This window comes from Onychomys torridus, chromosome 20 (assembly GCF_903995425.1).
Source record: "Onychomys torridus chromosome 20, mOncTor1.1, whole genome shotgun sequence".
Taxonomy (NCBI): Eukaryota; Metazoa; Chordata; class Mammalia; order Rodentia; family Cricetidae; genus Onychomys; species Onychomys torridus.
This window is the reverse complement of record NC_050462.1, coordinates 14,839,947-14,867,080: the sequence shown is the minus strand read 5'-3', so window position 1 is coordinate 14,867,080 and position 27,134 is coordinate 14,839,947. Positions and strand designations below refer to the sequence as shown.

Here is a 27,134-nt window from a genome sequence, read left to right as displayed (position 1 = left end):
CAAAGAAAGCCCAGTGGCTGGGGGTGTCATAGGGGACAGTAAGAGAGTAATGCCACTTGGCATTACAAGGGCAAGAAAAAAATTATTTTACATTCAGATGAAAACAGTAACATTTGGATCCCATAACTCTTCGCTTAAAAAACAAACACACAAGGAAATTCTTATTTAAGAGTCATATTCACTAGGTGAAGAATGCACTGACTCACCCGTTCCACACAGCGGGCACTGGAGTCTCTGAAAGCTGTCTGGGGCCTTGTCCTGGTCATCATCACCCAGGTGGGAGCTATGTCTGCCCCAGCAGTTCACAGCTGCAGCCAAGTGACCGAAGGTGGCATTGGGGAACACTGAAGCAACTAACAAACCAGAAACTGGATTCACGCATAATTACCGAAAAACCAGGTCAGGTGCGGAAGGCAGGAAGCCTATAATGTTCATGTAGGCTTTGACTATGTAGGACACAGGGAATAAAAATGCAGGCTCTAATTACGCATGCTCTTTCTTTCAAAGTGGAAAGGTGTTAGTTACGTCTGTCAAGTTAATAAGCATCAGTTTTTGAGTTTTAGAAAAAAGAAGTTTGAAAATGTGAATGACTCTGAGGTTTCAGCTTAGCGACAACCAGAGACATCGTTAGTTATATCACATTTTGGAAGGGGTAGGGGGATGATGTAGATTAGTCTGCCTGGCTGTAAAAACAGACCTCCATAGTATCAGAGGGGTCCTCTGTCTCATTACCATTTAGTCTCAAAGGCTTAAGAAAGCTCAGTACCAGTGTATGTATGTTTTTTTTTTACCCTCCATGGGTAAAAGATTTTGAATCTTTTAAATGACCGTCTGTTAATCAACAAGGTGTTCTTGGGAGGAAACCACAGATTCCTGAAGGGTTAGTCACCTCCACACATCTACCCCAGTAATTAGCAGCATTTTAAAAGAAAGCTAGTTTGCCAGAGGAGACCAGGCTACAGGGATTCTTTTTAAATCCTAGTTTATTTCCAAGGAGAGAGGAACATCAAGAAATTAGGCCCTGATACCATTTGGAGTTGTCTTGTTGCACAGCATACTTCTCTGGGTGTAAGCAGAAGATGCTTTTTTATAGCTACGTCCAATTGAGTTCCGCACAGGAGCAGTGAGATCACCTAGTGGGATGGTACTTTCTGCAACAGCAAAATTGCTTTGGCTGTGCCTTCATTAGAGCAGGCTTATTGCAGCCTTGAGGAGGGATGCGAAATTACACCAGCCCCACTAGAGAAAAGTTCTTATATTAGTTCTCCTGATACCTTGACATCGCCACAGGAAAATAAAAACACCAGGCCAGGCAGTGCGTGCCCGTAATTCCAGCACTCAGAAGCTAGCTGGACCGGAGGATCACGGATTCAAGGCCAACCTGGGCTACACAGTGAGACCTTGCTTTAAAAACAACCCCTACACAAACAACAGCCGCATCCACAAACAAAAACTAAAAGCAAACAGTCTAGAAGGTTAAACTGGGATCTCTAGGGTGGGTGTTGAACCGTGTGTGATCTGGGCCTGCTCAACTCTAGCCCTCTTCCCTCTGATTATTTTCCACTCCTCACTAGATTTCATCTGCTCAATGGGCTAGTATTGTAGAATGATCAGTACACACAGCATCGAACTCAGTTTCACTACAGGGTTTGTAAGTCCTGATAATGTAACAAGTACGATCCTAAGCACCATTTACAAGAAAATAAGCAAATCCCCTTCACGCGAGGTCTCTCAGACAGTTCCTGAGAATTGAGTGGTGAGGAAAAGACACCCCAGTCTGCAGTCCAGTGCCTTCCCACTTCCCACCCAAGTCTGTGAGCACCGGTGTTCCCATCCATCTGACTGGCAACAAAGCTTGAATCTTGAAGAGCTCATCCCATGAGTTTTGTTAAGAAGCCACCACCCTCCGTGAAACATTTGACTAACTCTGCTGCTTACGGAGATCACTGAGTTGTGACAACCCAGGCTCTCAAATTATTTTAAGGTTGCAAGTTCTCTTGCCAACTGCAATATTAACTTTACCCATCCCCACCCCCCATGACAAAAGCTTTAGAAAAAGACCATTCCTTCAGTGGGTGTGGTCACCCTCCCAAACACACTTCTGGCTGCAGGTCACCAAAACCCGAATTTTTTTTTTCTCTCCAAATGGAGTTTTTGGAATACTTGCCTAGTGCATTCGTTATGAAACTTTTAAAGAAACTGGGCAAGAGTCGATCGATGCAGGAGCGATTCCACCAAACACATTAAATTTGTGTAAAAAGAGAAAATCATTTTCTTAGATTGATTAAGAGGCGCTAAAGTGAAGTGAGAAAGGCTAGCATGCCACTTCTGGGACAATCGATTACTCTTTCAAATTATGACTGCACACCCCCATTCTGTATGAGGGACCCCGGCACACGCCTGTCACTTATGGCCGCAACTTTGATCTGGCTGGTCAATAGATCTTGGAAGTGATGGGGTAGAAACTACGCCTGTTCTACCTCTACCCACTTTACACAGGGTAGCTGACACCGAAATGCCCAGTTCCTCGGGCAAGTCAGAAGTTGGGAAGCTCAGAGAACTCCAGGTATCCCCTGCCAGAGTGGAGGAGGTGCTGTTTCAAATGGCACTTGAATCAGCCAAGGGGAGAAGGGATTTGGGAGCCCCCTCTCGCCTGGACACTTGAGCTGCCCAGGAGCGAAGGTGTTCCCCAGGAGGTCCCAGGGCTGGGGCTGCGGCCTCCCTCTAGATACTGAAGCCCTCCAGGGCCGGTCTCCACAGCTTGCTCAGAAGGAGCTATTTTCGCTCACAGCCAAAATCAGCAACAGCAAATTACGCTGCAAATCGAAGGCGCTCGCTCTGCACGGCTCCCAACTCCGGAGCGTCCGCGCAGCCGAAACGGACTTTGGATTTTATTTTATTTTTTTTGCAGCGCGTCTGGGGCGCACGGGGCAGGGGACTCGGCTGCTAGGCTGGGGATGCAGCAGCCACGCCGAACCCCGCAGGTGGCAGTGCCCCAAATCAGACCCTGGGAGTCCCGGGTGCCGGCAGCGTGCGCTCCCTGGCGGGGAGACTCTGTCGCGGAGCCGGGGTGGCAGTATAGGCTGGCTAGCCTCCCATTCCAGCGGTGGCCCCCTGGGTCCCCGGGCCGCAGGTTTCTTCCGACCTTTCCGGCCGGGAGAAGCCGGCGTTGGGCTCCCCGACTCAGCGTCTCGGTCTCGACCCGCGCCCCCTCCCCACCGGCTCGCACCCTCGCGCGCCCGCCCCGTGCGCGCCCTCACCCGGCTCTTGCAGCGGTGGTGCCGGCCGGGATCCGAGTAGGTCCGGTCCACGGTGAGCGCCGTGTCGCTGCCCGGCATGTCTGCGCTTAGACTGGGCAACTTTGCGTTTCTCCGGGGCCGCCGCTCCACTCCGCTCAGTACCGGCGCCGGGTGGCAGCTGCCCGCCGTGCTCGGCTCCCCCTGGCTCGCCCGGGAGCCGAGGCCGAGGGGGTGGCGCGGGCGGCTGCAGCTGCTTGCCGACACCCCGCGGCCCTGCGCCGCCGCCGCTGGGGGGAGGCGGCCGATAGTCTCCGCCCCTTCCCCGCTCCCCGCCCCTGCGCCCCGAGCGGCGCCCAGACCCGCTCCAGGTGCCCGGCTCAGCTGCCCTCCTTCGCCTGCAACCCGGGCGCACGCTCTCCCACGCCGTCCCCCTGCTCGGAGGAGCGACGTCGTCGTAGTCGGCACAGGTTGGGGACCCATTTGAGTGTGATAAAAGCTGGCTTTGAGGACAGGAGGTTCGAGGCCGCCTTAAGGGCTTCCTTTTAGTACACTCTCCATGCAACAGGCACACTTGCTGGGCAGCCGCCCTGGACCTGGACGGTGGGCTAAGGATTGCAGGAAAGAGCAGCATCTTCCCACCTAAGAGGATTCCACGGAGCCACACTTCCACTGTGTTGTGTAGCTTAATTGGGCTTGTGTGACTCACTGGGTCGTAAGCTACCTTGATGTCCGGACATGTTCTTTTCACTTCAGCGTTCTCTGGTCCCAGTGGAATTTGGAATCCAATGGAAAAAGTACTGATTGGTAATGGATTCGCTATCAGTTGCCCAACCCCAAATTCACCGCACAAGATCTGGTTAAGCTGGACGGCACAGTAGGTTGGCGGGTTTAAATCGCTGATCCGCCACAGGCCCAGAGTGCACTGTGACCTGCCTACAGGGAGGGGAGGAGGTGTTTATTCCCTGGCTGGCTGAGAGAAACAGGAGTGCTCTTTTGGAAAAAAACCTCAAGGCATAGGCTAAGGGGCGGGCGTCTTCAGGCTCAGAGATACGAGGGAGAAGAGTGGAGGCTGTGTGGGACTGTACTTTCAACACGAAGGAGTTCGGCTTTGTTCTGTGGGTGTTTGGCAAGCTGCTGGGGTTCCTGAACCAGGAGCAGGATGGAAGTCTAAGAGGTCTGGTTGCCCTGGGAAAGCACCAATGAAAGATAGGTAAGGGACAGGCTCGGAGGACCTTAGAAGGACTGGGGATGACCTTCGTGTCATTCACAAAGAGAGCAAGTAACCAAGGTATGTCCACCCGGCAGTCATAGGCAAGTCTAACCCACGTGATGACCCCAACTATAGGGTCATTTCTAGCATATATAGTTAAGTGGAAAAAAAGCCAGGTGCAGAATAATATATGATGTTCTACCATTCATAAAAAATGCAGTATGTATCTGTGGATGAAGGTATACACACACACACACACACACACACACACACATGGCTTATTTCTGACAAGATAAACAGAAACTGCAGAAATAATTGAACAAGTAACTGAAGTCGGCAGAGGCCTGGGTAGCTAGAAGACATTTTTTTTTTTACTATGTATGCATCTTAAATGTGTGTTCCATGGTCACATATTAACTATGCAAAAAGTAGAGTAAATAATTAAAACTTAAGAAGAATCAGAAACCTAAAGACATTTTTTAAAAATTTACACACACATTCACATACACTCACACTCACACCCCTTACACCACCAGGCCCAGAGAGATTTTCAGGTAAATTCTTCCAAGCATAATACATACATATATATATATATATATATATATATAGAGAGAGAGAGAGAGAGAGAGAGAGAGAGAGAGAGATTTTAGTTATGATGTCCAGAGAAGATTCTGTGATAGGCCAATATTTGAGCAGAGTTGGGCAGTGAGGGAGGCGGTTACACAGTATGGTGGTTGGAATGAGAAACAGCCCGTAGACTCACAGATTGGAAGGCTTGGTCACCAGCGAGTGGCGCTATTTGAAATAATTAGGGGGTGTGGTCTTGTTAGAGGAAGTGCGTCACCAGGGGCGGGCTTTGAGTTTTCAAAAGCCCATTCCAAGCCCAGTGTCTCTCCCTGCTGCCTGTGAGTCTGGATATAGAATTCTCAGGTACTTCCTCAACACCGTGTATGCCCGCGAGCAGCCATGCTTCCCACCATGATGACAGTGGACCAAAACTCTGTTTTATAAGCCATGGTCAGTGTGTCTCTTCACAGCAATGAAACACTGACTAAGATATGTAGGGATTTAGAAATTGACATAGACAACAAACCAGTCAAGAGTCTTACAGCAGGCACATCGCAGGGGGGCGTTCAAGGAAGAGCAAGGAGGGCCATGTTCCCAAGGAAGCATCAGAGATGAGGTGGGAGGGGGCTGTCTCAGATGATGAGGTCCTCCAGGGGCTTCCGGGACACTTTCAGAACTTGGGGTTTCACCCGGATGAAGACAGAAGATTTGGAAATTCTTGAAGACATGTGTGGCACAAAGAGGAAAAGACAGGACCCCCCCCCCCCACACACACACACCATACACAAAAATCAGTGCTAGGCAAGATGAAAAAAAAAACAGCAACAACAACAAAAAACAAATCAAAACAAAAACATGAGGCTTGGAGAGTGAACGCTTAGCAACAAGCCTGATGGTCAGAATTCAATGCCTGGTACCCACATGGTGGAAGGAGAGAACTTTCTCAAAAGCTTTCCTGTGGCCCTCACACGTGCACCTTGGCAACTGTGTGCCCATACACACTGCGGTGATTTGAATGGGAATGGTCCCCACAGACTCCTGTGTTTGAATGCATGGCCCATAAGGAGTGGCACTATTCGGAGGTGTGGCCTTGTTGGAGTAGGTGTGGTGTGCTGGAGGAAGTGTGTCATTGTGGATGGAGGCAGGCGTTGAGGTCTCATATGGTCAACTATGTCCAGTATGGCACACAGTTGCTTCTGCTGCCTGCGGGTCAAGATGCAGAACTCTCAGCTCCTTCTCCAGCACCATGTCTACCTGCATGAAGATACAGGACTAAACCTCTGAACCTGTAAGCCCGCCTCCATTAAATGTTTTCCTTTATAAGAGTTCCGCACAGTGGACTTGGTGGTGAACGCCTTTAATTCCAGCACTTGGGAGGCAGAGGCAGGAGGATTTTTGTGAGTTCAAGGCCAGCCTGGTCTACAGAGTGAGTTCCCAGACAGGCTCCAAAGCTACACAGAGAAACCCTGTCTCGAAAAACCTTAACAAAATAAAAATAGAGTTGCTCATGGTATCTCTTCACAGCAAGAAACACACACACACTAACATACACACACACACACACACACACACACACACAAATAAATAAATGTAAAATTATTTTTTAAAGACAAAGAAAAAAACTTCAATCTCTCAAAAGACAATTGGAGATCATTTTTATCCAAAGTCATAAAAAGCAGGTTTCCAAAAGCATAAACCGTAAATATTTAACAGCATTAAAAACATGCTTCCATCTATGAAAAGAAATAGTCAAGCAAGAACATGAATCACAGACTGAATCCCTACTTTAAAAAAAACAAAAACAACAATTTGGGTGAATTTCACAAACAATCCTGGGAAACAAAGAAGCAAAGCACAGAATCCTGCAAGCATTCTGTGTTCAACATACAGAGATTAAAAGTACTAAAAGTTAAAATATAGGGAAACAAACAACTAATTTCTTTAAGAAAATGAAGTTTTATTGAGAAACACACCAACAATGTACACCTAATTTTCAGGATAGTTCCTGATGGGGAGACGAAGAGGTGGTATAACACTCTACTGTCTCCAACAAGTGACTATCTGTATACACACACACACACACACACACACACACACACACACACACACACACACTCATACTCACACAGACAGACAGACAGACAGACAGACACACACAATTTCAAGATTAAAAATTTAAGGGCAGTAGCCGGGCATTGTGATGTACACCTTTAATCCCAGCACTCAGGAGGCAGAGGCAGGTGGATCTCTGTGAGTTTGAGGCCAGCCTGGGCTACAGAGTGAGTTCCAGGACAGTCAGAGCTATGCAGAAAAACCCTCTCAAAAAAAAAAAAAAAAAAAAAGTGACAGTTTTAGCCCTGAGCTTGGAATTCAAGTCACTAGTACCTTCTCAAATAAACCTTAGTCAGACTTTTGCAAATAATAAAGCTTGACTGATGGTCCATTACTGTCAATTTATTATAAATCATTATGCCAGCCTAATCTTCAAAGATCTTTCTAACAAACCTAACGGGTCATCTGTGGGTTTTTCTCCTCATCTCCATCTGCCATCTGATACTGGACTTGTATCCCCAGCTACTTAGAACTATAGGAAGTACATATGTAGGCTGTGTGTGTATGTGTGTGTGTATGTGTGTGTATGTATGTGTGTGCATGTGTGTATGTGTGTGTGTGTCTGTGGGTATGAGTGTGTGTGTGTGTGTGTGTGTGTGTGTGTGTGTGTATTTAAAGAGGCCAGTGTGCTGTGACAAGCCACAGTGGGGTTTTCATCTGTGCTCCAGCAGCCATCTAATTTTGATTTCTGTATCCAGGTTGGTGTTCCTCAGAGGTCCAGGATGGAACGTTGACTCTTACTGAGAAAGATTAATCAAAACTACCTGGCTCAGCTGGGGGGGGGTGGTGACGGCGGCGGCGGCGGCGGCGGCGGCGGCGGCGGCGGCGCACACCTTTAATCCCAGCACTCGGGAGGCATAAGCAGGTGGATCTCTGTGAGTTCAAGGCCCAGCCTGGGCTACAAAGTGAGTTCCAGGAAAGGCACAAAACTACACAGAGAAACCCTGTCTCGAAAAACTAAAAAAGTCTGGCTCTCTCACATCTCAGTCGACAGAACATGTTATTTATTTATTTATTAAGATCCTGTAGGTTTATTTCATAAGCCGGTTGCCCACGAGCTGCTCTGCTGGGCACTCATACGAAATATTTCTTTTGGAATATATAAATTAGATAGCACAATAGCAAGCTCCCCAGGAGAAGAAAGAAAGAAAGAAGTGGTATTTCATCACCATCTGGCTTTCCTCTGGGGAGAAGACCCAAAGAGAAAATAGACCATCCCTTCCCTCCCTTGGAGGCAATACCAGCACCTAAGCAGAGAAATGGTTTAGGTGAGGCAGGCTCTGCAGGGTCACATGACTTAGCCACAACCAATCAGAATCACCCATGAGACTGGTGGGGGGCAGGGAGGGGGCAGGGAATTCACCATCAGTGGGTATGGTTAAGCCGGGTAAGCGTAAGCCTGCTGCCATGATGAACGTCTTGCTACTTCACAGACACAGACACCCTCCCTGGACAAGGAGAGCCAGGGCCTGGAAGAAGGCTCCTCATTGGCTTGTTGGAGCACCGGAGGCTGCCTTTCCCATCCCCTTTTGCTGGGTGACAAACTGCTCCAGAAGGACTGACCCACAGCGATAACTGCCTTTCATTGGTTTGGCCAGCCCGCCTAGGGAGGTGGCTTTCCTCAGTTCCCTGAGGCATTGCTGGGACTAGAGGGTTCAAGATAGCTTCATCGACATCAGGTGAGTGGGGGTGGGGGAGGAAGCGAGGGCTGACCAAACCTCTATCCCAGTTTTCACGTTTATATATTTTCAATTAAATGCTTTACTGCCTTATAGTCTCTTTCACCAACCTCCTCTCTGCATGAGGCTGGTTAGATTCCTTTACATGGTGGCTAGGTTCCAAGAGATCCAAATCCAAACTGCCAAATCTCCCAAGACCTCATCCGGAGCTGGTGTAAACACCGCCATCACAAACAGCTGGCCAGCCAGAAGTGGTCTGTTCAGACAGGTGGGTAACAGGCTGCCGGTGGCCATCTTGACAGTGACTCCACCACTGTCATGTCTAGACCCTAGCCATGCCTAGACCCTCTTTCCAGAATTGCGGAGCAGTGCGCTCCTCTTTCTGCTTAGGTTCCTGACGCATATAACCTAAAGAATCCTGAACAACACAGCTTTCAGTGTTGAGTGTGGGCAGAAAGAAGCCGAGAAGGGCATCCGCTTGAGAGAAAGCAAGATCTGTGGATGGAGGGCACATGGACAGAGAGTAGTTACTGAAGTTTTGAATTTCTAATTATTTTGTTGAGCAACTCTGCTGCATGTGACAGGCTCTGTTATGGATCCTTGGAATATAACAGGAGAAGGAAATCATGAAGGGGCATCCTATCTGTCTGAAGAGACAGGCTCCTCTCCCCCAAACTCACTACAGGGGCCAAGGTTGTCATGTTCTGGACACAGAGGGAGGATCAAGAAAGGAGATGGTCTTCTCATGATTCTTACCTTGCAGGATGTCTCAGTCTTGTAGTACCTGAGGTCTGATTTGTTAGAGAAAAAGCAAGCCTCTTAGGAAGGAAAATGTTACTCCTTTTCATCTCCCATTTTAATTAAAATAGAAAGTATCCTCTTTGGGGAAGAGATTTATCAAACTAAAACCAGAGCTTGTCCTCCCTAAGGTTTAGAGATAGAGCAAAAGAAAGAATAACTCAGATTTTAGAAGTTTATTCAAATAGCTCAAAGGAAATACATTATGATCCCATATATAGCTGATAGGAAAATTTGAAAATGTTTAGATTGGGGCCCCAAACCTGCTCGGCCTATTACAAGCAAGGAGCTCCAATTTTAACTACCTGGTTTATTGCCAACTGCCAAGGATCACTCTTACAGTTAGTTTCTGATAAAGCATATTCCATATGACTACAAGGAAACAATTTCCGTTTTGCAATCAGCGATGATCTGGCATGGAAGCCCAAAACTTCCACTTGGCAACATCAAGTGGAATAAGAGAGAACAAAAGGAAACACACACAGCAAAGTGGGAAGACTCCAATTGACTCAGCAGCTAGCAGACTCGCCTCCCAAGATTCCCAGTGCCTGTTAAAGCAAATACGGTGATCCATGTTACAGATTCCCAAGAGCCATTACTATCAAAGGAGTTTCTACAGGCATCCTTCAGAGGTTCTGGAGCTCTGCTCCAACTTCTGCCTGCGTGCAGACCTGAGGCTATGGTAACAAGGACAAAAATGCATGCTAGCTCCTCAAAGTCTGAAACTGTTGCTTTGTGAACGGCCTTGTGAAGATGAAAAGGTGGAGGGAATATTAACAGAACCATGGACCTAACAAGGATGAGAATCAAGAATGCATTAAGAATTCCCCCCAAGAGCTGGGTGTGGTGGTGGTGGTGCGTGTCTTTAATCCCAGCACTTGGGAGGCAGAAACAGGAGGATTTCTGTGAGTTTGGGTCCAGCCTAGTTTACATAGTCAGTTCTGGGACAGCTAGGGCTACATAGTGAGATCCTCTCTGAAAAGAAAACAAAACAAAATAAGTGCTTTTTTTGTTTGTTCTAAATAGGGGCTGGAGATGGCCCAGTGAGTAAGAGAACTTGCTGTTTCTAGAGGACCTGAGTTCAGTTCCCAGCACCCACCTTGTGGTTCACAACCTTCTGTTTCAGGGGACCTGACACCTTCCGATGCACATACAAACATGTAGCAAAACACTCATCTATAGATAAAATAAAAATCTAAAAATGTTAGAAAATAAAGAATTCCCCAAAGTAGTGGAGAGAGTGTGTGTGTGTGTGTGTGTGTGTGTGTGTGTGTGTAACTGGTAGACAAAGACATAAAAGACAAGTGTAAAAATGAATCCTCATTTGCGACCCCAAACTCAGTGTTCAGTATGCCTTTTGCTACACATATGAATGAATATGATAAACAAGACAACTCATATCATCAAAGTAATGATGGCAATAGCCATAAAGTTGGTTCTAAGAAGAAGAGCTGGTAATTAAAAAGAAATTATCAAAACAAAACCATAAGAAAAGTAACAATCCATCTAAGAGGTGAAAGATGTGAAAGACATTTCACTGAAGAGGCTACACAAATGGAAAATGAACGTGACATTAAGTTCGACATCATTAGCTCTAAGGGCAATGCAAATTAAAACCACAAGGAGATGTCACTATACGCTGACCAGATGGCTAAAATAAGCACTACAGGCGGGGAATGCTGGCACAGATGTGGAGGAACCAGGTAATCCGCACATCACTGATAAAAACGGAAAATGGCTTGACCTCTCTAAACAGCAGTTTGCCAGATGTTTTGCTTGCTTGCTTTTGTTGTTTATGGTACTGGGGGTTGAAAAGAGCATCTCACATGTGCTGGGAACTACACCACTGAGGTGTGTCTCCAGCCCTCTTTCTAAAAAAATTTTTTGAAACAAGTTCTTACCAAGTTGCCCAGGCTGACCTTGAATTTAGGATCATCCTCCACGTACGAGCCTCCTTGCCGCAAAATCCTTAGTAGGATTACAAGTTTATACCACCATCCCGAGTCGATTAGGTTTTGATAAAACTAAAATCTGCAAAACCATCTGACCTAGCGATCGCATCCCTGGGCATTTATCCCAGAGAAAAGAAAACACGTTTATACAGATACTGATCCACAAATACTCATGGCAGGTTTATTGATAACAACATAAACCGGAAGCAGCCCAGGTGTCTCAACAGGTGAATACACATCATCCATATGATGGAACACACCTGACAATAAAGGAGAGCAAACTACTCGTCAACAGCTTAGATGAGTCCCCAAGAAAATTCGTAGGGAAAAGAGCCCATCCCCAGAGGTCACATACACCATATATATGTGTATAGGTGATAAAGTTATAGATATGAAGATGAGTAGTGTCACTGGCTAGGACCTGAAAGGATGGTCGCAGGCAAGTGATGGGTATGCTTACTGAAGGGCCACATGAGGGTTCCCATCGTGATGGAACCTTTCTGAATCCTAAGAGTGGTGGGGAGTAGAATTATGACGGTAATTAAATAACTCAGAACTAAGCTGCACACACAGTGGTATGTACAGATGATCCCAATTTATGATGGCTTGACTTAACGATTTCTCCACTTCACAAAGACACAAAAAGCAATGTCCATTCAGCAGAGACAGTGCCTTGAATTTTTAAGGACATTGATTTATTCCTTTTGTGTGGGGGAAGCATATGCCACATTTGTGTGTGTGGAGGGCAGGGATAACTTGCCGGATAGAGTCAGTTCTCTCTTTCCGTCATGTGGATTTTGGGGATCAGATGCAGGTTGTCAGACTTGGCAGCAAGCGCCTTTATCTTCTTACCATAAGGGGGATATAAACCCATTTATTTATTTATTTATTTATTTATTTATTTATTTATTTATTCATTCATTCATTTATTTGGTTTTTCAAGACAGGGTTTCTCTGTGTAGCTTTGTGCCTTTCCTAGAACTCTCTCTGTAGACCAGGCTGGCCTCGAACTCACAGAGATCCGCCTAGCTCTGCCTCCCGAGTGTGGGGATTAAAGGCGTGCGCCACCACCACCCAGCAATAAACCCATTTTAAGTAGAGTAAGACGGTAAGGAAAATTTGGAAAATCTGAACAGATAGTGGATTACACTGATGTTACTATGCTATTTTATTCATACTAAAGTTTTACAGGATACTACTATAAGGGCAAGGTAGAAAAGGGTACCTGCGATATTCCAATATTATTCCTTACAGCTGTATCTGAACCTATAGTAATCCTACAATAAAAAGTTGAACTAAAAGTTGGACCTTCCTCTGCCCCAGGAAAAATTCCACATTCGGGGAAGAAGGGGTACAACATGGGGCGGGGGGGAGACTTTGATATATGGATGCTTTTCTGGAGCTGTTGTTCCCTGCAGAAGACAAAGTTCTTCATGCCCTGCCCCCTTGCCACAGCAGAGAAGCGGGCCTGGTGTAGATCCTGAGGGCAGAGGAGAGGTGGTGTGTGGTGTTCATTAACGTAACCAGGAGCATCTCTGTCTGGCCACACCATACTCTGTGTCACAGCCTGGGCCAATTATCAACAAACTGAGAGCCAGAGGCAGTGTTCCAAGTCACCAGTGCCTCGCACAGGACTTGGTACAAAGCAATAACCCTATAAGGTTTCTGTCATATAAATAATTGATAATCAAGCCCCGCTTCGGATGTAAGCTTAGAGTTGATTCACAGGAGCTTACAAATCCAATTGTTTAGTAAGATTTTATATTACAAGGCTGAACAGACAAGTCCCTAAGCGCTCTGTGCCTTCACTGCTTTGGGGCTCTGACCTTAGTCTGCACTTTTGTTTTCAATCACATACACACAGGTTATTACAAAGTGAGCACACCCATTTCTCACCTCTTGACCCTGACATTTGGAAGCAAAGCGTTCAGCTGTCTGGTTATGGCGTCTGACTCTTGGCTATCTCTGACTGCACTTTCCTAGAAGTTCACAACAATGTTATGAAAACAGATTAACAATGCTTTTCTTTGCACCGGGCACAGAACGTTCCATCCTGTTAAATGTGTAGCTGTGGCTGAGACACCGGCTTCCCACTTCCCACAGCCACAGTGACAGCAGCTCTCTGGGGATGGCTGGTTGACTACATCCTCTACCCAGGAGAAGCCTTTTTCATAAACCCCATACTGGATTTGAAGGACACACTAGTGATGTGCCAGGAACACAGTACTAGGGATCTCACTTTGGGCTTTACAAGCTCCTGTTGCAAGATAAGGATGGTGGGACATAAAACCACTAAAGAAATGGGAAGAGAACTGGTGGGGGCACACGCCTGTAATCCCAGGATCTCTGTGAGTTTGAGGCCAGCGTGGGCTACCAAGTGAGTTCCAGGAAAGGCGCAAAGCTACACAGAGAAACCCTGTCTCGAAAAACAAAATAACAAAAAAAAGGAAGGAAGGAAGGAAGGAAGGAAGGAAGGAAGGAAGGAAGGAAGGAAGGAAGGAAGGAAGGAAGGAAGGAAGGAAGAAAGAAAGAAAGAAAGAAAGAAAGAAAGAAAGAAAGAAAGAAAGAAAGAAAGAGGAAGATATGTTTTAAACAGCCTAGGCCTGTGGAGCCCTCCTTGTCCATGTCCACCCTGGCTCGTCTCAATCTTCCCAGAATTCCGTCAATATCTGTTCCTTAATCAACCAGACATTGGTATGTAACTGATCTTCCCAGGAGGCGGATTGGCTACTGAAGACAGCCTGCATCCCAGTCTCTCTGTTGCTGCTCACTAACTAATTATAAAGCTTTGGTCCCAGCCCTGTAAGCCAAAGGTGACAACTCTCCCTCCTCACGCTGCTGATGAAGATGATATGGTACACATAAATCACAGGACACAGTCAGAACGCAGTGAAGTCTGCGAAGGTGACCCCAAACCCAAAGCCTGTCTCCATGCGACACCTTAGCTCCTTCCAGTGAGAGCACCAGGTTTTATGCTGCGACCCTGGCAAGTCTTCTGTGAAGGAGGGTTCATGCCAGTGCTGAACCTCATCTTCAGAACTGTCAGGGAACCAGGAAGGAAACAACAGCCCCTGGATCTGGACCCTCGCCAGTGTCTGACCCTTCACCTCTGCCCACGCTGATGTTATCACTTCAGAGTCCACAAACCGACAGAAATGAGGAAGGCAAACTTCCCCCTTCCTCTTCAGTTCCCTTCCACCACAAGCCACCACTCCCCCACACAGAACATTTCTTTCTCCTGTACACTTTGATCAAATAATTCCATTCCTGGGAATTTGTCCCAGAATAAGACAATACAGAAAAAATTTATACCCAAGTTCATCCACTACTTTCTATCATTCTGAAAGGTCGGAGTGATTCTAAGATTTATTATTTATGGAGAAATAAGGGGTGCTTATATAAATTACAAAATAGCCATGTCCAGTGCAGATTATATTTAGGGAGGATGTGCAATTGAGTGAGGAAACATTGGTAGAATGATGTTCTAAACTTTATAATGACCCAGCAGGATAATCCTTCCAGACTGATAAAATCTGAACAGTATTGGGACCTTTGGTGCTGGTAATGACCACAGCACCCTGGATTCTCATATCTGGCAGCTCCCCTCCCTGGTGTCCTCCTGGAGGGTTGACACCAATAGGATGCACACATTGAGACGTTCCCGGTGGCCACAGTCAGGGAGGGAAGGAGGGAAGCACTATTCTTGTCCCATCTTACTGAGCAACCACTGGGGATTTGACCAAAGGTGTCCAGCAAGGATGACAAAGTACGAAGATCGCAGGTCACGTGACTCCAAAGCTCTCAAAGGTGTCCGCTCGTGGATGACTGACTAATTTCACTTTTACAAGCCTCAGTTTTCCCACAAGGAGAACTATCGGTCTGCGCTGGTGAGAGCTTCCGCAGGAAGCAAGCCACCCTGCAGGTCAGTAAATCTGCACGGGTGAGACCTGTCTCTGTCCACCCCACTTCTCCATGCTTCTCCCCAGGTGTTTAATGAACATCCACTATTCACAAAAACTTCAGGAGGAATAGTTCAATATGCTAAACTTTTGTTTTCTGTTTTTCCTTTGTGGGGGAAATATCTGATCAGGGCTTTAAAAGAGTCAAGATGATGTGATTTTGATTTTAGCCTTCATCTGAAGGCTTGCTTCTTCTGTCTTTTCTGTTATTCCTAAGCACTTTTAGATTTTTGGTTTAGCATTTCCAGTTTCACAAAATGAGAAGTCAACTCTCCTGTGACACTGGAATTGAAGATCCACTTCTGTGCAAATATTTCCAAGTGCTTCCGCCTCACTGTCAGTTTTGAAGGGTATTCTATGGCTGTTATTTCTCACAGTTTCTTTGCAGATCAGCTGCATCTCATGCACACCCAGTTGATATTTCTGACAGGCCATTGATTTTCCTCCCCATAAAAGCAATGTCTTTCACAAGAGGAGAGAAATGCTAAACCGCACACAAGATTTGGGGCATTGCATAGCCAAATGCCCTGGATCACATGTGTGCACACAACACATATAGGAGGGAATTGCTAGAAATTACCAGAAATGCAAAACATAGCTAGAGTTGAACTCAACAACAACATTCTTTTTTGTTCCCCCAAAATGACCCTTGGAGGTAATAAAAGAAGAAATAAATGAAAGATCCACAAAGATACCACTTAACTTAGGTAGCACGGTTTTTGAATTTCTGCTCCCCTCAAAGAAGCAGAAGTCTATAAATTTCCCTGAAGCCTCTTGACACAGATTACAGATTACAGAACTATTTTCTGGACAGTGTACTTCTGAGATAAGGCTTTCTCCATTCCTCATTGTTTCCATGGGATCGTTTTGTAAATGGAATCACACTGCAATCCAAAAATATCAGAATGTTTTAGATCCAGCTCACTAAAATACAAATTACCAATTGGCATTTATATAGTCCACCAAATACAGGCTCAGGAACATCTACTCAAATATAATGTTTGAATATTTCTGTCATTCAGATAAGATTAATTATATAACCAATTATTGTCCAAAGCTCTAATGCCCAGTAGAATAGATGAGTCCCATGAGGCCATAGAGCATGTGAGATGTGCCTACTGTGAAGGAGGGTTGAGTTTAAATTTTATTTAATTTACACCCTGAAGGGCACTATCAAAAATGAATATAAAATATCATTAATACGGGTTCCATATTCCTTATCCAAAAGGCTCACAACCAGAAGATTTTACACTGTGCATTTTTTATTGCTGAAATTTTAGAATGCTTGCACAGGCAAAATGAGATACCTTCCAAGTCTAAACATGAAATTCACCACATAGCCTGGAGGTTGATTTTGAGCAATGTTTTGAATATGTCCACATTCTGATTGTGCCCTGTCATGTAATGTCAGGTGTGGGATTTCTCGCTTGCAGTGTCGTACACTATTCGAGAAGTTTTGGATTTTGGAACATGTTGGATTTTTCATTTGGGATAATTTCTTTTCTTTTCTTTTTTTTTTTTTTTTTTTTTTTTGGTTTTTTGAGACAAGGTTTCTCTATGTAGCTTTGCGCCTTTCCTAGAACTCACTCTGTAGCCCAGGCTGGCCTCGAACTCACAGAGATCCGCCTGGCTCTGCCTCCCGAGTGCTGGGATTAAAGGCGTGCGCCACCACCACCCGGGTGATAATTTCATTTTTATAGGACTATGCAACACTATAAACAGCAAATTCCACTCTGAGTTCCCTATGGAAATATGGAAACATAACTGACCAGTATTCTCTACACCTCATGTAAAATATGAAATAGTTTAGAGTCATAAGCATGTTAAAAGTTATTAGTATCCCTACTTCTTTACCCCAAGTGATTCAGGCTAAAACTAATATCCCTTCTTGTGATGGTTAATGACAATCACCTGGGGGACAGACCTCTGGGACTGTCTATGGGGTTATTATCTTCATTACATGAAATGAGGTGGAAAGCTCCGCCCACTGTGGGTGGAGCCATCCCCTGTGCAGGGATTCCCAGACTTCGCAAAGTGTAGAGGGGGTAAGCTAGGCACAGATGTGCAGACATTCATGGCTCTCCACTCTTGACTGTGGGTACAGACTCCTGTCCTGTGACATCCTTGCCATCATGGACTATATAATTATCCGCTCAAAAGACCTGCCTCATCCCTTACACTGATTTGTCAGGCATTTCATGACGGTAATAGAAAAGAAGCAGAGACACGTCCCAGGAAGCACATTATATATGGAACTATTTGCCACGGCCTAGTTCATATTAAACAATGTACATATCTACCAAATTTCCTTCTGCTAGATTGCAACTTTTTTTTTTTTTTTGAGCCAGAGGACTCACACATTTTAAAACCTGTCCATTCCCAGTATGCTTCTTGTGGTGGAAATCCTTCTCTAAATGTTTGAGGATTTGAATACTGTGTATACTGATGTGTTTTAAACATTTTTTTTTCTGTAAAAGAAAGCCTAAAACTAATATTGAGGTCTTCTGTACTCAGGGAAGGAAAGAAGCATTATAAAGCAGATGGCACTTTCCCCTAAATCAGTCAATAGATAAAATAGAACTCTGTCAAAAAGGCTTTTCCTAAAAGCTGACAAGCTTATTTTAAACTTCAGTGGAAGAAAAAGACAACTCGGCATGGTGTGTGTGTGTGTGTGTGGGGGGGGGGGTGAGCATGATGAATAGAAGCTGGCAGGCTGCACTGTCCTTATCAGATGGCTGGGTGCTTGATCAGGAACAATAATGAAGGTCACATGACCAGGAACAGGGATGTGGACCAATGAGGACACAGCTCACAGGAGACCCATGCATATCTGGAAGCACATTATGATCGATGGGGGAGGGAAACAATTGACAAATCATAAAGAAAGTTGGAGAACACAGTCCACGGCTGAAAATGAAATCAAAGTCAAAAATCCAAGGTGCACACCCGACTTTCTATTATGGACAATCCACTGTCATTCCAACTGGATTAAATTATACATAACTATATATTGACACCCTTTATTCCTACCCAACAATAGACATAAACAGGACTGAGTCAACAGAAATAAAAAAAAAAGCAGAAGCTGTCTACTGTAAAGACCTTACCTGAAAGATGCCTATGCAATCGGGCCTATAAACCCTGACTTTTTTCTTTTGCAACATTCTGAAGAGAGACTAAGTGATTTGTGGCTTTGTAAGGGTCAAAGATTTACAACGGAGGTAGAGGCCACTAAATACATGGATGGACTCAACAAATGAACGCACCATGTATTTCAGTTTGTTTGGTTGGTTGGTTGGTTGGTTGTTTTTTTTTGTTTTGTTTTGTTTTTGTTTTTTTGTTTTTTTTTTAGCTAACTGCAAGAAGCTGAAACTGCCACTTCATGAATAGTGACTGACAATTCCAAGTGCTGTGCAAAGCCCCTCTCCACACCGGCATCTGGGTTCACCAAGCCACACTCAGAACTATCTCCATTTACCCCAATCTTTAGCAGAACTCCATAGACCAGCCACTCAGGGCATTTAGCATCCTCAGTGTGGTGACGGGCGTCTCTGGATGCCTAGCAGTGTGGTACCTTTCTGCATGCCACACCTACAGTGGCATTTCTTCTTCTGTTGTTTCACATCATAGCTCTGTTAATTTACTTTCTGCATGGGTGTGGTTTTTCCCGTTTCCTAGAATTCCTGCCTCATGTCCCCCTGACTGGTCCTATGGTGGTCTCATGACATAGACCTCTGCTAATACTGCTGTGGGTAGCTGACTGTGTGAACCCCAGACTGGCGGGCTTACACCACAGAAGTGTGTTGTCTGTCCTCAATGGCTGTTCCTCCATATACACGGAAGCCTGGCGTCTCACTGTGCTTGACTTCCCCTCTTAGAAGAAGAGCAGTCACAGCAGATTCAGGTATGCTGAGATTAACTGATTTGATTTAACTTAATTACCTCTGTAGGGACCCTAACTCCTAATGCAGTTGCATTTAAGGTAGTGGCTTCGGAAGCGGGAACATTAGGACGATACAACTCAGTGAGAAACAGCACTTTGGGGATGACTCACTCAGCAGGGATATGTAAGCAGCCATGCTGTAAGATGAGGAGGGGTGACAGCCTAGAGGTGAAAGGGAAGGGGCCCTAAACCTCCAGGAACCTCCACAGCCCCAGGGAAATAAAACCCTGATTTCTTAAGTCGCAAATGTTTCCTTTGGATTAGGCGTTCTCGCGATCACTCCATCTCATTTTACATAAAGACAGTTACATAAAGAAGCTCACCCAAAAAGAGATAGCTGGAGAAGTAATGATCCATTAAGTATCTCTGACAGCTCCAATTGAATCCCTAGTTATGAGCTCCAGTTCCCACTGCACCCTCCCCGTACATCAAACACTCCTGTAGAGTGGACAGACAGAGAGAGTGTGAGCTGAGGAGCTGGGGAGGTGGGGACAGGGGAAGCCAGCGGATGGATTGCTGAAGGATGAAGTATAACTCAGGGAGATTCCCGCTCAAGTGAAAAGTGAGAAAATGAACTCCGCAGCACTGCTGCTGCGGGTGAGAGGCAGGGCAGGATGCTGGCATGGAGGAGGGGAGAGGAAAGAAAAAAATTATCAAGTTTTTATAAGATCATTTCTTTGGAAGTGAAATATAATCTTCCTGACAGGACTTGGGAGATAAACATGAGTACAGAATCACAGGAGACTCACGGGCCAGCAGCATCCTCACACTTTCTGTAGGGTTTTCAGGCTGAATAAATGGTGTCCTCCCTCCTCTCCCAAGACCCACATCTCAGGTCAACAAAGAACTCGACAATCCCAGGCTCTGGTGTTACTCTGTACCGTGCCTAAATAAATGTATTTAAGGAACCTTGGCCGAAGATGGAACTTTATAATTACATATTGATTTATATTGGATTTCTCGGTCTGCTTCAGAGTCTGCATCTCTCCAGGATTGCTTTCCTGCCAATTCTAGGTAGTTTATAGCAGTTTCAGAGTACCTCCATAAATGCATTTCCAACAGATGGGATTATTAAATGCTTCATGCAAACAATGATCCATAGATATGTCACCGCCCACTGACAGACAGAGCAGAAGTGCCTCTCAGATCAACTCTTAGTCCAATAAATATTTACATCCTTCCATGTACTCATTTCAAAATGGCAGGATATTGAATGTTATTGCTCTTTTAAGACAATGCAAGAAATTGTAATGCTTTTTGGATTTTCTAATTAACTTGTTCTCAGAATAATTTATTGATAGCGTGACAAACAGGCCCAGCTTATGGTTGGGGTGTGCCGTCAATTTACATATCAAATATAATTATAAGTTTGGTTCTCATTTCCTTTCCTAAGTTGGAAAAATTTATTTGCTTATATATTTTTTAAGATTTATTTTTTATTATTTTTTGTTCATGTGAGTGTATTGTGTCTGTGTGTGTACGTGTCTGTGTGTGTCTGTGTGTGTGTCTGTGTCTGTGTAAGTGAATGCTGCATGTGTACTGGTGCCGGAAGAGACCAGACCATAATGGATTTCCTAGATCTGGAGTTACAGGCAGTTGTGAGCCACCATTAGCAACCAAGCCAGAATCCCCCAGAAGAGCAGGAATCTGTCTTAACTGCTGAGCCATCTTTCTACCCCTTAACCATACTTTTTAAAGTCTAGATTTGTAGAACTTTCTAGAATGAATGATATAGACAGTGTACCTTTTTTTTTTTTTAACATGGAGAAACGGAGGGCCAGATATGCAAAAGATGCTGCTAACCAAGTGGCAGAACTTGGGGAGGAGGTAGGAGAGTGGAGACAATGCCATTATTGTGGACATTGCTAGGTAGACAGTTAGGCTATATACAGTCACAAACACAAACTTGCACCAAGCCCTCTTATCACCATTGAGGGAAAGGCTGATTGGGGTTAATAATCTTGCCCATTTAAACATTTAAAAAAAAACAAACAGATTTGTTCATTTTATTGTATGTGTGTCTTGCCTAGATGTATGTATGTATACCAAGTGCACGCTTTGTGCTCCCTGAAGAGGGTACTAGATCCCCCTAGAACTGGAGTATGGATGATTATGAACCACCATGTGGGGGCTGGAAATCAAACCTGAGTTCTCTGTAAGAGAAGCAAGTGCTCTTAACTGTTGAACCGCCTGTCCAGCCCCAAACTTGCCCAGCTTTGCTGAGTGACTATAGACAGACCCTTTTCCCCCTGCACTATCTAAGAAAACACATAAAACCAAGTTATGTTATTATGTTCAAAAGTGATATTTATAACAGAATTACACAAAATTAGATCCGATAGCTTCTTGAAAATCCCTGGTTTATTTCCTAATACTCAAACTGGATTGCTCCTGCTTTCTGTCTTGCTGGCATAACTAGCATTTAATTAAGAAGGTATGAATGAATAGGTAATTGGGTGTGAGCCAATGGAATCCTAGCTGCCTGGCCCGATGGGAGATGAGAATTCCACCAACTTCTGCCTCTTCCCTCCTGAATGCAATTCTTCAAGTGAAAACGTATCATCTACTCTTCAGCTTACCTGACCCGAACAAACACTGTTCTGAGTACAGCTTATGTATCTCCCACTCCAAAGCTCACGGAGATCCCCTAAAGGTGGCAGAATCAGCTGCTGATGCATTCAGAGTAAAGACCATCTGACATGAGACAGCAAGGCCTTTCATTGCATGACACTCCCCGGGCGAAAGTAGAAATGCATACAAAAGACACAAGATAACATGTCACAAACACATGAGCACACTGAGACAGATTCCCAGAATCTTATCGCCGTTTCATAGAACTCGGACGTCTTGGTTGAGAAACATTTCATCGAACTGAGCTCTATCTAGTTCCTGATTTCTGTGGTCCTGCTAACTCGAAACTGTTTTCCTTGGCAGGCCGAAGACACAATTTGCCTGAGACAGTTGGGTAACTTACTTATCTACAACCATTAAAGACAGTGGACCACAGAGAGAATGAGACCTAATATTTCACACACATCGACCCAAAGTGATGTGGACACAAAGGTCACCCCCAAGTCCTGATTTGGTAAGCCTGAATTGCATGGGGGTATAGGCAAGAGTCTGACCTATTACCACAGACATAGAAGTAGCTTAAAGGGCCAGCATCACCACCGCTATTCCAAGCAGCCAATGGATTGAATAACAATAGTTTTTCAAAAGGCAGCAGGCGACACCTATCAGGAGACTCTGAGCGCCACTCACATTTAATGAGCAGTTTCAGAGTCTAAGATTAAAGCTGTTTCCCCTTAATAATGCTCAATTTTCTTTTGAATCAGTGAGAAAAATCTAAGGCAGGCTTGGGTCACCCTCACCAGAATGGAAATTGGAAAAGCATTGAGCTTCCTTTGTTTTTATGTCTTTATGTCCATAATTAGGCAGTGGTACCACTTTTTCTTATTTTTTTTAAGAGAACACAGAAGTCAGGCACAGAAACCTTGCTGTAGCTGGGCAATTTAGAAGCTGGCGGAGCCTTTTATTCTTCTCTTGAGATCTCAGATAACCTCTCTCAGGTGCCAAGGGTATATTCAGTAAGCTACACCTACTTCCTTCAGCATCCCAGCAGATGGCTTCTGTACCCCAGGAGAAATACACATTTCCTGAAGCAGAGGAGCCCCATGATTCAAAGGGAAGAGACTTGGTACGGTCAAGCACACCCTGCCCGCGGGGAAACTGCAGACCCGTCCTTCGTTTTGTGGACATGATTATAAAGGCACAGGATATCCAGGGGCCACCTCAACTGACTCCATGGAATGTCTTTGCAGCTTCAGATAGCAACCTCGGGAGGAGGGGAATGAATTTTAGATTTGCAGGTTTTCATCCATGCTGTCCGGATTCAGGGAGAGCTCAGTATACATGGCTGTGCTGTGAGAAACCCTGTTTGCAATGCACCTAACAGCTTATGAGGTCAGTGCTTTACTGAACAGGACCACGTAAGAGGAAGGCTACAAACAGGACCAATATCTGGTCAGGAGACCATGTCATCACCCCCATCCTCTTATCTCACAACCCTGTTTAGAAGTCCAATATTTTTCCAGTCCAGACAACTACTGCCTCTTTGCCTGCTCATCATCAAATGGGTCACCCAACCAATCAGAACAAGAGTTTCAATCTTCATCTTGTAAGCACTTATGAAACACCTGGATATTTACATCAAAACCTGAGCCAAGCGGCCAGACGCTGATGACTGAAGACATCCTGTGTCTGAATGCAGGCAGGCTGCAGCACTCAGTGGCTGAGTGAGACCATCAGCGAAGCTGGCTGACCAGCATTGGCCAGGATTATCCACCACTCAGGTGCAGGATCAACTGAACTTGGGGAGAAAATAAAGAGTGAGCTGGGCACAAGATAGGGAGAGCTGACCAGATTTAGGAGTTGGGAAGGGTTTCCCAGTGCTGTGGTTTAGATCTGAGCTGTCCGCTGAAGGCTCATGTGCTAGAACACTGGTCTCCAGTGTGACAGTGTGCAAGGTGACAAGATAAGCCTAGTAAGAGGAGACTGTGTCGTGTTGTTAGTGGTGGTCTCTAGGACTGGGTTAATTCCCATGAGATCAGAGTGTTATAAATGAATGGGCCAAACTCTGTCCATACTTCTCTCTCCATGTGATACAGCTATCATATTGTGACGCCACCCAGATACTCTTGCCAAAGCAGGCACCTTGTGATTTAGACTTTCTAGCTACCCACTAACTTCACAACCCAAATAAGCTGTCTTTCAATTTTTTTTTTTTTACAATTGAAAGCAGTTGAAGAAAATGAATAAACCTTTTCAAAACATGAAAATGGAAATAGAAGCAATGAAGAAAATACATTTTTTAAAATAATTTTCTTAGCTTGTAAAAATTTTGAGTGCATGATGTTTTTGCCTAAATGTAGGTATGTGTGCCACATGTGCACCTGGTACCTCTGAAGGTCATAAAAGGGCATCAGATCCCCTGGAACTGGTGTTACAGACAGTCACAAGCTGCCGTGTGGGCACTGGGAACCTAACTCTGGTTCTCTACGGGAGCAGCAAGGGCTCACCTGCTTAGCTATCTCTCCAGCCCAAATTTTCTTTTCATTATATAGTACTTTAGCATCAGGCATTTTGTTATAGCAACAAAGAACACTCTGAGGGATGCGGTATGCGGTAATGAGACATTTCAGTAACGGTCTAAAAAGAGAATAGTTTATAACTACCTGTGGAAGAGACAGAGAGAGATAACGGGGTGTGAGGGCACATGTCTGAGAAATTGAGATAAGCCTAGTGTAGCTGGAAAGGGTAAGGGGGGGTGAGGCTGGGAGAAACAGAGTGCCAGAAAGCCTAGCAGCCAGCCAGTGAGGGTACCTCTAGAGCGTGACATGGCCAAGGCCCCTAGAATGCTGAGAGTTTCTAAGCAAAGGACTCCTACCCAGACTGTCATCGTTAGCTGTGGCTGTTTTAGATCACGCTGGCTGTGGTTGGGATAGAAATAGATAACCTGTTAGTTTTCTGTCTGGTAGAAATAAAGGACGAGGCACACCTATGTTCTACACCCAGTCCTCTTCCTTTCCAACTGATGAAGCTCCCCTATGGGTGGTGATCTGTGGTGCTCCGAGAAGCAGAATGTCCAGAGAAAACTACTATTCCAAACCAGATGGCAGCAGGGCTTTCTGTGACCAAGGGATGCTGGAATTTGCATCGTGGGAGGGAGGGACGTTCTTTGTTGGGGGAAATAGTGCTCTGGCTGTAAATGCTGGCAGGATGCCAGGTGTCTTTGGCTATCTCTCCACTCCGGTTCTGCAATCCCAAAGCACACCATTCAGATGATCTCAAGTGCCCACCCACCCCCCTTTTTTAAAAGCAACAGGCAAGGCTGCCCAACCGGGAGCAAAGCACATCTTTAGACTTTCTTTCCACTGGTCCCACACAGTTCTCCTTTGTGCAGAAGATCATTAGGAACCCCAGCTGCATCAGGGAAGGCAGAGAGGCTGCAGCAGAGGCAGGGAACTATTGTTCTGGGAGAGGCAAGAAGTGAGGGTGGGGCGGTGCAGGCAGAGAGCTGCAGGAGGCACCTATGACATGCTGTGGACAGAGACAACTTGGCGACTCCATGGATATGAGATGTTAAAAGAGACACTGAAAACACTGGTTTGGTGCCACCTACTGAAAGGTGGGTCCTAGAGGATCCATGGGGGTGGCGGCGGTGTGTGTGTGTGTGTGTCTGCTGAGGGGAAGGAGCATGGACATGTGTGGCCACATGGATACACACACATATGTAAATGGTTGGAAGTAGACAAGCAAGGCTGGTGGTCAAGAGAGACACAGGAACAAGGGATTTAGTTTGTGAGTTACAGAAACGAAGAGGCTATTCCAAGATGCAACTACCACATGGAACAAGATGAAAAATGGGACGGATGCAGAGAAGGGGTTCTGTGCTCCCACACCTTTGGGTTCTTGTCTGGGAAGATCAACTTCTAGGTGTCCAACATGAATTAACCCCTCACTTTCATTGGTCTTTAATTAAATATCACAGCCAACTGGTGATGCCTCTTATGGTTGGATTCTAAATTACCCTCCTCTATCCCTCCCCCCACCTGCTTTCTAAAATCTAATGACATCTTGAATGCTATATATTTTGCTACAGGGTATAAAATATTATAAGTACATATTTCTACAATATATAATAATAAACACAATAATTATATAAATTGTAAGCATGCAATAATTTATGTTATAGTATATATTACATGAAGTATATAAATGGTGTATATGGCAGACACCGTCTACCTGTGGTTTCATTTTCCTCAATTTCAGTTTCCCATGGTTAACCATAGCCCGTTTGTAAGTTTTAAGCTGTGTGCCACTGTTAAGTGGTGAAATCTTCACACCATCCCGCCCCATCAGCCAAACACACAAACGGTCTCTCTGTTCATTGTAACCATTCTGTATATGCTACTTGCCTGTTAATCACTTAGTAATTGTCTCAACCATAGACTGTTCTCATCAAGTAACCCTTATTTTATTTAATAATGCCCCCAAAGTACAAACGCCAGAATGCTGGTAATTATTTCTATCAATTTTATCTCAGTGTTTCGATATCATTCTAGTGTTACGGTAATTGTTGTAGATCTCTTACTGTCCCTGACTTATAAATTGAGCCTCACCACAGGTGTGTATGTACAGGCAGAACCAGAGTCCACAGAGTTCAACATTATTTGCGGTGTCAGGAATCCAGTAAGCACACTGGAACAAATCCCCATGGGTAAGGGGCTCTGGTGTGTATACATCATCATCTGGGATATCTATACAGTCAAATACCTAATTTCAAACCCATAAATGAAACCAACAGATTAATTCTAATTGCGTTTATTTTTATATTCTTAGAGCCAAGAACATTTTCTGGCATGGTATGTTAATATACTTGTGCAATGAAAATTTTTAAACATTTATTTAAAAAAAAACCTCATCTTTAAAATTAATTCCTTTAGGTCAACATACAAAGTAGTGGATTTCATTGTGATATGTTCATCTCTACACATCATTATACTTTATTCTCGCTTAGTCTCCGCCCCCATTGTCCTCCTCTGTGTTTAACTATTTCGTGATAGCAATGTGTTAAAGGAAATGGAGAAGTAGAATAAGACACAAGAGGAAAACA

The 27,134-nt window shown here is 44.9% G+C and overlaps 1 protein-coding gene and 1 non-coding gene across 4 annotated transcripts in view; one reads left to right on the top strand and one right to left on the bottom strand.

Annotated features, from left to right (window-relative positions):
* Tmcc3 (transmembrane and coiled-coil domain family 3) overlaps window positions 1-27,134 on the bottom strand; it is a 267,591-nt gene that overhangs the window by 67,912 nt on the left and 172,545 nt on the right. Inside the window, exon 1 of one of the 3 annotated variants that reach the window (XM_036169710.1) lies at window positions 3,261-3,511. The exons of the other annotated variants lie outside the window; for them this stretch is intronic. Within the exon in view, the coding sequence (XP_036025603.1) occupies window positions 3,261-3,338 (78 nt within the window). The 5' untranslated portion in view covers window positions 3,339-3,511. Of the gene's footprint in view, window positions 1-3,260; window positions 3,512-27,134 lie in introns of those variants that run through there. 3 annotated transcript variants of the gene reach the window in all.
* On the top strand, window positions 10,859-10,986 carry LOC118571312. The gene has a single exon (XR_004943346.1). It is a non-coding gene; the product is annotated as a small nucleolar RNA SNORA40 (small nucleolar RNA).